At 31.3% G+C, this 13,345-nt stretch overlaps 1 protein-coding gene across 1 annotated transcript; it reads left to right on the forward strand.

Annotated features, from left to right (window-relative positions):
* The first annotated feature begins 1,827 nt into the window (after positions 1-1,827).
* Positions 1,828-3,216, forward strand: LOC114420635. The gene has a single exon (XM_028386479.1). It carries the CDS (start codon positions 1,828-1,830, stop codon positions 3,214-3,216), a length of 1,389 nt encoding a protein of 462 aa, XP_028242280.1.
* Positions 3,217-13,345: the final 10,129 nt, after the last annotated feature.

The following is a 13,345-nucleotide window of genomic DNA, read 5'->3' on the forward strand; positions in this document are numbered from 1 at the left end:
ACTTCCCAAATGGAAAAATTTCCCCGACAACGGCGCCTAAATTACTTGTTCGACCAAAATACTTGTTTACTCCCTCTTCCAAATTGGTATTACTTGTTCTTATAAGGGAGTGGTCTTACCGACAAGCGCACCGGGTCGCCAAGTAAAATAATTAAAACGGAATTAACCGAGAATCGAACATAGGGAACTTGTTCATTTAGCAAAGTTTTGTTAAGTAAGCAGGCATTTGCAAACAGAAATTAATGATTGTGAATTAAAGCAAAAGTATGTTCTACCCTAAGTAAAAGCAATAAACGAAAACAAGTAAGTGTGAAAACAAATATCTAAAGGCGTTGGGTCCTCCTACTGAGTAAGTTGATGCAATTAAAGATGTTTTTCTAATTAAAGATGTTCCTGTGTTCTATGCTGAGGACAAAAATACCAAACACTGATTCCTCCAGAGTTTGGACTAATTTAAATCAAACTTCGTTCGCAGATCCCTCTTATTGAACTTAGCCTAATTTAAACAACATTATACTCACAGCATAATAAAGAAAACTAAAACCTTGCACACTATCCCTGGCAATGCAGTTATTCAGTCCCTGCTCTATCAAGTTCTAAGGAAACAGTACATTTCCCAATGCTAAAGTCCCTAACAGCACACACAAATGGGTGATCAAGCCACAAGCATGCATACAATAAGCATAGATAGAAACAGTGAACACATAAAACAACCTTAATTAGATATGAAAAAGAGTTTACATCAACTACTCAATAAGAATCCCCAACTGAGGGTTTTAGCCTTTCATGGCAAGGAAGCTCCTTTTACACTGGAGAAGAGGAATCAAGAGAAATTGCATGCTTACAAGGGAGTGGGGATGTCTCCTCCACCTCTAGGAATCTCATAATCACTCAAAAACTCACTAATCTCCCTAAAAGATGAAAACTTGGCCCCTTGCTCTACTCTACGCTTTCTGAAATTCACACTCTTCAGGCCTCTCAGTAGTGAACAGTTTTCTTGGGTCTCCTCACAATTTTGTGCAAATCAGGATTAAAAAGGCTTCCTGATCTTGACGTCACGCTTAGCGTCATTCTCGCGCTTAGCGCGAGTAAGTGAATTTGAGCTTAACGCCAATCTCGCGCTAAGCCTGGAAAGCGAAAAACGACTCGCTTAGCGAGCTGATAACGCGCTAAGCGCGTGCTTGCCTAGCAGATGTCTTTCCAGATTCCCCTTTACTCACTAAGCGCGCTGGTGCTGGGCTTAGCCATTGATGCTCACTTAGCGCGATGACTCTTTTAGCACTTCTTTAAAATAGCTCCTTTTTTCCAGAAATTAAAGAAAATTTAACATTAATTCCATGTAAAGAGGCTTCTACTGAGCAGAGATCCAAACAAAGAAATTGTATTTACAATCCTACCAAAAAGAACCATAAATTAGGAGATTTATATACATTTTGGAAAACTTTTATATACAAAAGTTAGTCGTAAACGACGACTAACACTCCCAAAAGAAGTTATGATCATAAGATTTCATTGCTCAATGATAAACCATTTTGCTTGAAACCTTATCGATACCCGCATGCAAAAAAAGAAGAAATTGAGAGGCAGGTGAAATCATTACTTAGCACTGGATTTATTAGAGATAGTGCTAGTTGCTATGCATCTCCACTAGTACTGGTTAAGAAGAAAGATGGTTCTTGGAGGTGTTTCACAAATTTTAAAAAATTGAATGCTCTAACAATCAAAAATAGGCTTCCCATGCCATTAATTGAAGACTTATTAGATGAACTTCATGATGCATGTTACTTTTCCAAGTTGGACCTCCGGAGTGGTTATAACCAAGTTCGAATGGTAGAAGAGGACATTCACAAGACAGCCTTCCGAACGCATAGCGGTCACTATGAATGGGTGGTTTTGCCTTTTGGGCTGACCAATGCGCTAGCTACATTCCAGAACTTGATGAATGACATTTTTAAAGAATATATCAAGAAGTTTATCCTTGTATTCTTTTATGATATTCTGGTATATACAAAAACCTGGTCAGAGCATATTCAATGCTTGAGTACAACATTACAACTCCTCCAAGACAATAGCCTAGTTCTCAATCACAAAAAATGCAGTTTTGGGAAGACAAAAATAGATTATTTGGGCCATTTGATCTCGGTTAACGGGGTGCAGCCAGATGAAGATAAAATAGTGGCAATAAAACGTTGGCCTAGGCCAACAACAGTTAAAGAACTCAGGGGCTTCCTTGGGTTATCAGGATATTACAAGAGATTTATCAGAAATTATGGGAAGATAGCTCAACCTTTGGCACAGTTGTTCATGGATAACATCGTGAGGTTACATGGATGGCCAAGTGAAATAATATTAGATAGAGATAGTATATTTATGAATGCATTTTGGACGGAACTAATGAAGAAGCACGCAGTCAAACTTTTGCGGTCAACTGCATTTCATCCCCAGACAGATGAGCAAATTGAGGCCCTCAACAAAGCACTCGAAGTTTATTTAAGATGTGTCACGGGTGACCTGCCCAAGAAATGGTCAAAGTATATTTCTTCTATAGAATTTTGGTACAATACAAAGTTTCATAGTGCAACTCAGTTGACCCCCTTTGAAGCTTTATATGGCTATCTTTCACCAATGCCAAATAGTACTCTGACTGGAGATTCTTTGGTGGAAACAGTGGATTATACCATCAAGACAAGAGAGCAGATAACAAAGTTACTTCACCATAACTTGCTTCGCGCCCAGGAAAGAATGAAACATTATGCTGACCTCAAACGAGTGGACAAGGAGTTCAAATGTGGAGACCTAGTCTATTTAAAAATTCAGCCGTACAAGCAGCTTACTTTGGAAAACCATGCTTTCCACAAATTGGCAGCTAGGTACTATGGGCCTTTCAAGGTGTTGGAGCGAATAGGGAAAGTTGCTTACAAACTTGAGTTACCCACTGGAACAAACATACATGGCGTGTTTCATGTATCTTTGTTAAAGAAACATCATGGTGCCCATACGGTTTCAACTGATTTTCCTGTGTATAATGAGGAAGGGGAAGTTCAATTGCAGCCACAAGCGATCTTGGATAGGAGAATGAAGAAGAAGGGAAACCGAGCTATCACTGAAGTACTTATACAATGGCGACATACCAATCTCGAAGATGCTGTTTGGAAGGAACTTTATGCAGTACAACAACAATTTCCAAATTTTGATTGGAATTCTAATCGGCCTTGAGGACAAGTCCGTTTCAGTGGGAGGGATAATTGTAATAAGTCAAAAATAAAGGGTCAATTAGTTAGTAATTAGATAAGATTAGTAGTTAGTTATGATTAGTAGTTTATTTTAAAAAGACAATTAGATAAGATTAGGATGTTATCTTAAACAATTAGATAAGATTAGGAAGTGAGAGTATAAATATCAGTATGTACTCATAGAAGGCATTCAAAAAATAAAAGTTATTTAGTTTGTTTCCTCTTTCGCTGTGTGAGTAAAGAGTGAGTGAAGTTACATTAGAAATTTATTTCTAATTGTAACAGAAATCTTAATCAATCTAAAGGCCTTTATAATGGAACTAGATTAATAGTCACACAACTAGCAAATCATGTTAATGAGGCCAATATCATGTTTGGAAAGAACATTGGGGATTTAATCTACATTCCTCGAATGTCTTTATCCCCTTCCTAATCTCCATGGCCATTTAAGCTTATTATGAGACAACTAGATCAGGACCCATGCAATGCACATGTTTGTAATATGATTTTCTTAGATATTAAGTTATATATAACAATAAGGTGTAAATTAAAAAAACTTAATATAAAACTATTGCATGTTTTAATATTCTCATTTTAATATTCAATAATTTTGAAAAAGTCAAAATGAATACCATTGAGTGCCTCATATATGAAGCAACTCATATTTCAAAATAATACTCCATTTTAAAATGCGTGTTTGAATCAATTGGATAAAAGAAAATAATGTATGATCAACAAAGCTAATATTTGTCTAAAGTCCATCAATAATGTATATTGTTGAATAAGTTACTTGTAATCCTTTCACATAGATCTTTATGTAGTAACCTCCAGGCATATAAGAATTTATTTTTCACTATTTCTTACTACTAAAATTCTAATCCATTTTTCATATTTAAGTAGCAACCTGCAATAATAGTGAAATTTGTTTCACATAACAATTACAATTTGATATATCATATTTTCTGAATAAAAATCATCAATGTATCTCAATACATCATATCCCTCATATTATATGTTAGGAATTAAGAAATATTTTAGAGACATAGGTAGTTACTCCAATTATATTAAATTTCATGGCAAAACAACAGAATATACTATAATAGTTTTCTGACTAAATTAGTAGATGTTGACACATGATTCAATGTAGATTGAAGATAATATGTAAGATTTATGATAATAAAATAATTAACATGCATAATCTAAAAGCAATAGTCTAGCCAAACTCATATGTTGTCATACATTTCTAAAAATTCCTTTGAAAACAACATTAGAAGTGTGATCTTCATCTTCCTTTTCTCCATCAGTTATCATGATTTTCAATCATTGCCTAGATGTAACTCTTGAAATTGTGACATATAATTGGCCATGGGAGAAAATAGTTTGGAAAATATATACTCCAACATACTTTAAAGATTATCCTTGATTTTTATTAATGTCATTGCAAATGAAACAGCTAAAGGGAATTATCTTTGTTGAAACTTGATAGGAAGCCTTGCATTAGAAGGTGTTAGAGAAAGCCTAGGAATATAAACTTTCAAACAAATTTTACTTCCAGATTTACCTCTCCTTCAAGGACATATATCCCCATTTTGGTAATGATTAAGGACAAATAAGCCCCTTTTATGAAATTTAATTAATTTTAAAAGAAACAACTTATAATTTTTGAAAAGTAAAAAAAATGAGAAAGACATCTAATTTGAGGGACCATAAACATATTTAAAGCTTTTTTAAAAGGATATATAGACTCAACTTTGAGGGATTGTTCACATTTTTTCCATTTTTTAAAAGTAAATAATTATATTCTTATGAGTAGATGTTTAATTCATGATGTCTTTTGTTAAGAAAAGACCTTTTCTATGAAATTGAATTAATTTAAAAAAAGATTTTAAATGTATTTTTCTTTTAAAAATATATTTTCAATCTGGATTAAAATTGTTTCATTTTCTGAATATCTTATTTACTTTTTAGCTCTTACTTCACAATAGGACCAAAAAGACTAAAAAATGAAGAAAAAAAAATTGGACCACAAAAATATTTAATGCTTTTAAAATGGAAATAAATATATAAAAAATGACTCAAATAAATATTTAATATTTTTTAAAGGAAATAAATATATTTTTGTGACTTAGATGTTCAACTCATTTTTTTAAAAAAAGAACCTTTTTATGAAATTGAATTAATTTAAAAAAGCTTAAATGTGTTTTGCTTTTCAAAAACATGTGTTTTCAAACCCGAGTAAAATTGTTCCAAATTGTGGCATAGTTGTATTCATTTTTTAGCTCATATTGTGCAAGAGCCTTAAATATATATAAAAAAACGACAAAAAAATATCTACTTTGAGGAATTCTAAACATATTTAAGGATTTTTTTAAAAGGAAATAAATAGTAATAAAAAAATTACTCAAACTTGAGTGAAGGGTTAAATTTTTTTCCCATTTTTAAAAAGGAAATAATTATATTTTTGTGAGTAGATGTTTAACTCATGTTGTGTATTTGTTAAAAAAAAGCCTCTTTTATGAAATTGAAATGATTTTTTAAAAAAGCTTAAATGGGCTTGGTTTTTCAAAAACACATATTTTCAAACTGGAGTGAAATTTTTTCAAATTGTGAAGTAATTATTTACTTTTTTAAATTAGTTGTTTAGCTCATTCTATGCAAGAGGACAAATATATAAGACTCTTTTATGAAATACAATTTATTTAAAAGAGCAACTTATAATTTTTGAAAGTAAAAACAAAATGACTCAAATTTAGCCGAACATAAATGTATTTGTCTTTCCTAACATAGCTTAATATAATTTGTCAAATGATTTTCATAAAGAAAATGAAGTAACCTTGTTGCTTCTCACTCTATATAAAATGATTGTGAACATCAATATAGTATTTTTTATGTTTTAAATATATTTTTTTTAAATATTTCAAATATGTAGTTATTATTATTTTACTATTTTTAAAATTTTAAAGAATCATCAACCAAAAAGAACAACAATCTAAATCTGATAGGCAAATGGGCAAACTAATATATTAATTGATATAGTTTTAAATTCAAACCATGACTAAATTTCCTTAATATAATAATAAATGAAATAAAGTACTTAGACATGTGCTATTTTAAAAATAAAAAAAAACCATAGAAAACAACAATAATTTCATACATTATTCTTGGCCAAATCAATTTCTTTATCCGCTCCTAGCTTAACACATGTTTTCTTTGTCTCTTTGGTTGATGATGCTTCAATGTCCCCAAGACTTATGACATTCATACTTTCCAACTCTTTGTTGTTCTCTTAGTTGATATTTTTCTTGTAGGAGTCTGCTCCACATCAAGATTGACATCGGGTTTGTTGTTCAAACCAACACTTTCAAGAGCAACCTAGAATGACCATAGTAATAAACAAATTTGATCATAGTAATAAAAATGACTTTTAAATTAAATCAATATAATTACCAAAGACTCTTCATATCCAAGTTTGTTTAAGATGTCATGAAGTCGACCTCTTCTTCCATATTTGCAAGTTGATCATTAAATTAAATAGCAATAACTCATTACAATTGTTAGATTTATATCCACAATTTTTTAAATTTGATCAAACTAAATTCAACCTGGATGTTGTTAAGGCTTGTAAATTGTTAAATTAATTCATGATCCTCAGAGAACATTTTGACAATAAAACTCTTCCATTTCTGGATTATATTCCCATCATTGACCTCAACTTTGAACAAAAAATGTTTTCCAACAAATGTTTAATTATGGTGGGAGATCAACTACAACAGATGTCATTGCCTAAGATGAAGGAAATTAATCAAGATAAGTCTCTTACAAAGCTAAAAAAGAATTATTTAGCAATTGGACAAAATGTTTATTAGGCTACATAAAAAATGAATCTAAAAAAGTATTTTGATGAACAATGATAATGAATACCTTATATGTTTTTCTTAGAAATTCCTTTGCATTTTTTTCAATGGTATTAGCTACAATTTGTCGAACAAAATAAAAGTAGCCAAGGAAGAATTGTCAAAACCTGTAAATGCAGCTTATACCTATCAAAATGTACTTTTAATAAGTAATAGAGTGGCATAGTCAGACAAAAAAAAAATTGAATGAAGTGAACCAAATCTTTCATATTTGGGTAAACATATTGCCAAACCTAGGTATAAAACAGCATCCATATTTCCACATTTTTTACACCAAATTTTTTTTCCTTTTGGTTCACAATACTTAGTTTGGTATTCCTCAACAATATCAAGCTGAGGATCCAAAAGAAGCTTTGTTAAAAAAAAATTAAAGGCATCAGAGATACCTGTTTCGCCTATGAATATCAATTAAATGTAGTTTATGTTTAATGGACAAAAGTAAAAACTTTATAACTGTACTGATTGATTTTAAAAGCAAACGAAAGGATAAAGTTAACCTCGAAATTTAATAGGTGTTGTTGCATCACATGGGCATATTCTCTCCAAAGAGTGCATTTAAAAGAATTCAACCTATAAAAGAAATTTAAAAAAATCTTAATAATATTGTTGTTGTTTGATTAAACACATTAATAACGAACACCATTTAGATATTGAATGAAAAAAATACTTAACTCTAAATCTTGCAAGACAAATCCAACAACCTACTTTTTTTCCATTCTTCTCAGCCACCTTAATAATGTCCTTCTCCACAACTTGACCAATAATATCTAGATATAAAAAATATCAAAATAAAATTAACAAAATATCGAAAAACATGGGTATCATTGCACAACATAAATTTAAAAATGACAATACCAATTAATAAGTCATCCTATGTCTTTGAAAGGATGTTTGAGAATGACATGAAATCAAAATGGTATTTTGATATTTCATTCGCCTCAACTAATGTGCAATGTGTGTTGTCTATGAAATGAAGTTTGTACTTATTGTTGGTTGATTTAAATTTTGGATCATTTAGAGATACCAACAAATTTGAAAATACATAACTACTTCCTTCCTTTAGCAATTTCATGAATGCCTTTATATATTTCTTCCTAACAGACACATGTATTTTTTCATTTTATACAAATAAAAAAAATTCCGTGAAATTGAACATAAAAAATATGAATACAAAAAGATATTATATAATACCTTTTCATCAAGAACAATCATTTTCAAGTTTGCAGTTCCATTTGGATTTTTGAACTATGGTAGAGTCCAAAGTCTTATACGGATCTTCAACCTCCAGTTGTGTTTGTTAGGAAATATTTTAGAGATTAATAAAAATTGTATAGCCATTTAAAAAGCAAGGTGGGATAAACTGTAAATGGTTTGTGCCAAAGATACTATCTTTTTGCTTTTTGATATGATTTGGGTTAGCAAACTTAGAATAGGTTATTGGAATTTATAAGCATTTTTTAAGGATTTTAAGAGATTTTTAAAAGAAAATGGGTCTTCACTGCATTCTAAGTTATTATTAATATCACACCCTATATTCCAAGAGACTTTTTTTTAATAAAAAAATGGGACTTTATGCATTCTCAAAAAGATTATTAATTGACAAGAAAAAATTTCAATAAATAAATGTTGGTTAATGATATTGGTTCATTACATTCCATATTATGGTAGTTGACGGTTAGTATTAATCGCAATTAAAATTCTCGATTTAAGAAGCTATATATACGTATGTTACCAAAGAGTATAGGAAAAGGTTCAACAACAATAAAGATGATTGTATTCTATTAATTAATCAATAATTAATTGTATAGAGAGGGATAAAGATAGGAAAACGTTTGGATTTAATATATATATATATATATATATATATATATATATATATATATATATATTATGAAACTCCAACCAATTATTATAAAGATAGTTCCTTCATATAATTTCTTTTACAGGACAATTGTAAACATTGTATAATAAATTTATATTTTTATTAATATCTGAACACACCTTTATATAAAAAAAATGAAAAAACCAAACCAATTTTTTTTTATTTTTAAATAATATTAATATAAATATGTTTTTTTTCTTAAGTTGGTCCTTCTATCATTTTTTGATAACAAATCATATTAATCCTTATTCTAGCATTTTGCAAAGTACATTAGCTTTGACACTAAGTTTATCCTACAAAGTATGAACATAATCAACTGCATAGAACATTTTATTGTATACATTGAATATGGTATTTTGGGGTAGTGACAAGTGGAAGAGAACTTCTTTTACATTTCATTTACCTGATAATTTTGGTTTTTCAAGGAAATTGCATTTAGTATCATTATCATTTGACAAATGAATATTTATTGATTGGAATGCACTTTCGAAAGTATCATTGAACTTGAATTAAGGAAAAAGAATCCTTCGCAATTTCCTAATTGCAGTTTCATATGCATATTTTGATGTTATATTAGAAGTTGATTCCAATTTTGAATTGATTATATTTTTTACAGAGTTCTTTTTATCTTAATAGTCTTACATATATAACAATTAAGATCATGCACTAAAGAAATTTATGTGTTTTAAAATAGCTAAACTTGATCATACTTAGGATGGATTGTTTTGGTTTTTCCAAGTGATCGATATTGTTGGTCTTAGATTGATAACTTGAAGGTTGTATTCAAATTGATGGAATATCTGGGAATGTAGAAGGGATGAGTTGAATAAATTGAACTTGAATTAAGGAATATCATTGAACTTGAATTAAGGAAAAAGAATCCTTCGCAATTTCCTAATTGCAGTTTCATATGCATATTTTGATGTTATATTAGAAGTTGATTCCAATTTTGAATTGATTATATTTTTTACAGAGTTCTTTTTATCTTAATAGTCTTACATATATAACAATTAAGATCATGCACTAAAGAAATTTATGTGTTTTAAAATAGCTAAACTTGATCATACTTAGGATGGATTGTTTTGGTTTTTCCAAGTGATCGATATTGTTGGTCTTAGATTGATAACTTGAAGGTTGTATTCAAATTGATGGAATATCTGGGAATGTAGAAGGGATGAGTTGAATAAATTCTTTTTGAAATATTTACCAAATCATTATTTAAATCAAATTAAATCTTACTCCTCATGATAATCAAGGTTTTCTCAAAAGCTTGTTATAAAAGATTTTTAGTTGAAGAAAACAATGAATACACAAATCAATGAAAACAAAGTTTTATGGCCATTTCATATTAATATCATCACCAAGATTGATTACAAAACAAAAATTTAAAGAAATAGAGAATCACACTCAGAATTTATACTAGTTTGGTCCTCAAGAGGATCTATGTCTGGTTGTTCTAAGACCCGTTAGAACTTTCACTAATAGAGAACCAAGTACAAATACTATGTACATGCAATTTCTTAAAATTCTACTTTTCCTTTGAACCCTACTAGAGAAATATTAGGAGTTAAAATCCTATCAACTCACACAAACCATTGATAATCCTAATCAAGGTGAGTGTTGGTTAATTTTGAAAATCGAGATAATCCTGGATAAATCTGAAGTCGTGTATAAACACTTTCAGATTGAATCAAATTTCGGGGTTCAACCAAAATTGTTCAATCGGATAAAATCAGAAGATTATAATTCAAGAGTTTTGTTTTGGTCTTGTGAGTTTTTCACATATTATGCTTTCTGAACTAGGATGATTATTTATAATCAAAGAACAGGTGGTTTTTGGCGGTTGATGGAAGTTATTTATTTTTAAAAATTGCTGTTGATGGAAGTTTTAGTAACTTCCATGTAACTTCCAACCGTTGATGGAAGTTTTAGTAACTTCCATGTAACTTCCAACCTTTGCCTAAACCGAACATCTCGTTATTACATTAAAACAAGCGTGCACTCTTATTTTAACATAATAAAGAGATCAATTACACTAAAATGTCCAACAAACCTCCCCCATTTTAGTGTAATTACCGATCAAATCACCAAAGTCATAACATACCACAAACTACTGCATAGATGAAATATCGTGACGATTGAATTTCATCTTAGCAAATTACACGTTTCAAATATTCGAATATCAGGGTGTCACTAAGGATTGAACCCTTTCTATTCATAATGAATACATGAAGATAATCTGCATAATAGTTTATAACATTACTCTTGCTCGACACTAGTTTTACTAGCCTGTGTCCCTATCCTTCATAAGCATATCAAAGCCAAGTCCCAGCTTCTTGAAGCGGCTAAACTTCATGCTTATATAGGTAGTCCTTTTCTTTCTTGCACCTGCAAATGCAATTTTTCAAAAGAACCATTGAGAAGTTATACTTCAACCTCCTTAACTTGCAGAACCGAACACATACCTTTTGGGATACTTTCGATGATGTGTTCCAATCTCTACATGTTAAGCTTTCCACATTGAATTCAGCACCTAATGTCATATTAGATGGGAATTGGGTATCTTAACATAAGAGATTTCAGATGGACTTTAATCCTAATCCCACAGCCGACCTTTTCACGAGATCTCTACTTAACCCTTTGGTTAAATGATCGGCCAAATTATGCTGAGTTCTCACAGCCCTACATCCCCAAATTTTGAGATAACTCAAATTTGGTGTCTTTTTGTGCCAAAGTTCATATGGGGTAACCTTATTCCTTTTGTTAGGAATTCGGTTCAACAAGTAACAGGCTGTCAACATAGCCTCACCCCAAAATCCTTCACTTAAACCCGAATAGGATAACATGGAATTCACCATTTCTTTCAAGGTTCTATTCTTCCTTTCAGCTACACCATTCTGTTGTGGTGTATAAGGAGCTGTAGTTTGATGTATTATTCCAGTAGATTGAAAATAAACCGGATCATAATACTCACCTCCCCTATCCGTACGAAGAGTTTTGATTAGCCCATTTTGATGAAGTTCTACCTCTTTCTTATAAATTTTAAATTTATCAAGAGCTTCATCAAAATGGGCTAATCAAAGATTGAATCAAATCTTTCGAGATGACGAACGATAGTTCGAAGATGACAAGCAAGTTTGCGAAGTTGGACAAGTTTGAAGGACAGGATTTCAGAAGATGGCAGAAGAAGATGCACTTTCTCTTGACAACATTGAATGTGGTGTATGTGCTGAGTACACCGATGCCGATGTATATGGAAGACGAAACTCTGGATCAAACAAGGAAGCGTTCGAAATGGGAGAACGACGATTACATTTGTCGTGGACACATTCTGAACGGTATGTCTGACTCTCTCTTTGATATTTATCAAAATGTTGAGTCTGCTAAGGAATTATGGGACTCTCTTGAATCCAAGTATATGGCAGAAGATGCCTCAAGTAACAAATTCTTAGTTAGTAATTTCTTTAATTACAAAATGATTGATTCGAGGCCTGTTATGGAGCAATATAATGAACTCCTGCGGATTTTGGGTCAGTTTACTCAACATGATTTGAAAATGGATGAATCCATTGCAGTTTCATCTATAATTGATAAACTGCCTTCTTCTTGGAAAGACTTCAAGCATACCTTGAAACATATGAAGGAAGAGTTGACTCTGGTTCAACTTGGCAGTCATTTCATGATTGAGGAGTCGCTGAGGGCTCAGGAAATTGACAAAGTCAATAATAAAACCGTAGCAGGTTCCTCTTCCGTTAATATGGTAGAGGAAAGTGGAACAGTTAAGCAAAATTACAATGCTAAAGGTAACAAACGAAAATTTCAAGGAAATAAGAACAAAGGTCCAAACAAACAGACAAAATTGTCATGTTGGAAGTGTGGGAAACCTGGTCATTTAAAGAGGGATTGCCAGGTGTTCAAAGGAAAGAACAAGGCTGGTCCAAGTGGGTCTAATGATCCTGAAAAGCAACAAGGTCAGATTGTAGTGAATAATTTTAATTCGAATACGAATTCAAATTATGTATCACTAATATCTGATGCATTCTATGTGCAGGAAGATGACGTTGCTTGGTGGTTTGATTCGGGAGCAACAAGCCATGTGTGCAAAGATCGTCGTTGGTTCAAGGAATTTAGACCAATCGATGATGGCTCTATTGTGAAGATGGGCAATGTTGCAACTGAACCAATCCTAGGATTAGGTTGTGTGAATTTAGTTTTTACTTCCGAAAAAAGTTTGTATTTGGATAATGTCTTATTTGTACCTGGTATTCGTAAGAACTTATTGTCTGGTATGGTTTTAAATAATTGTGGTTTCAAGC

The sequence above is a fragment of the Glycine soja genome, chromosome 7 (genome assembly GCF_004193775.1).
Source record: "Glycine soja cultivar W05 chromosome 7, ASM419377v2, whole genome shotgun sequence".
NCBI classification, from domain to species: Eukaryota; Viridiplantae; Streptophyta; class Magnoliopsida; order Fabales; family Fabaceae; genus Glycine; species Glycine soja.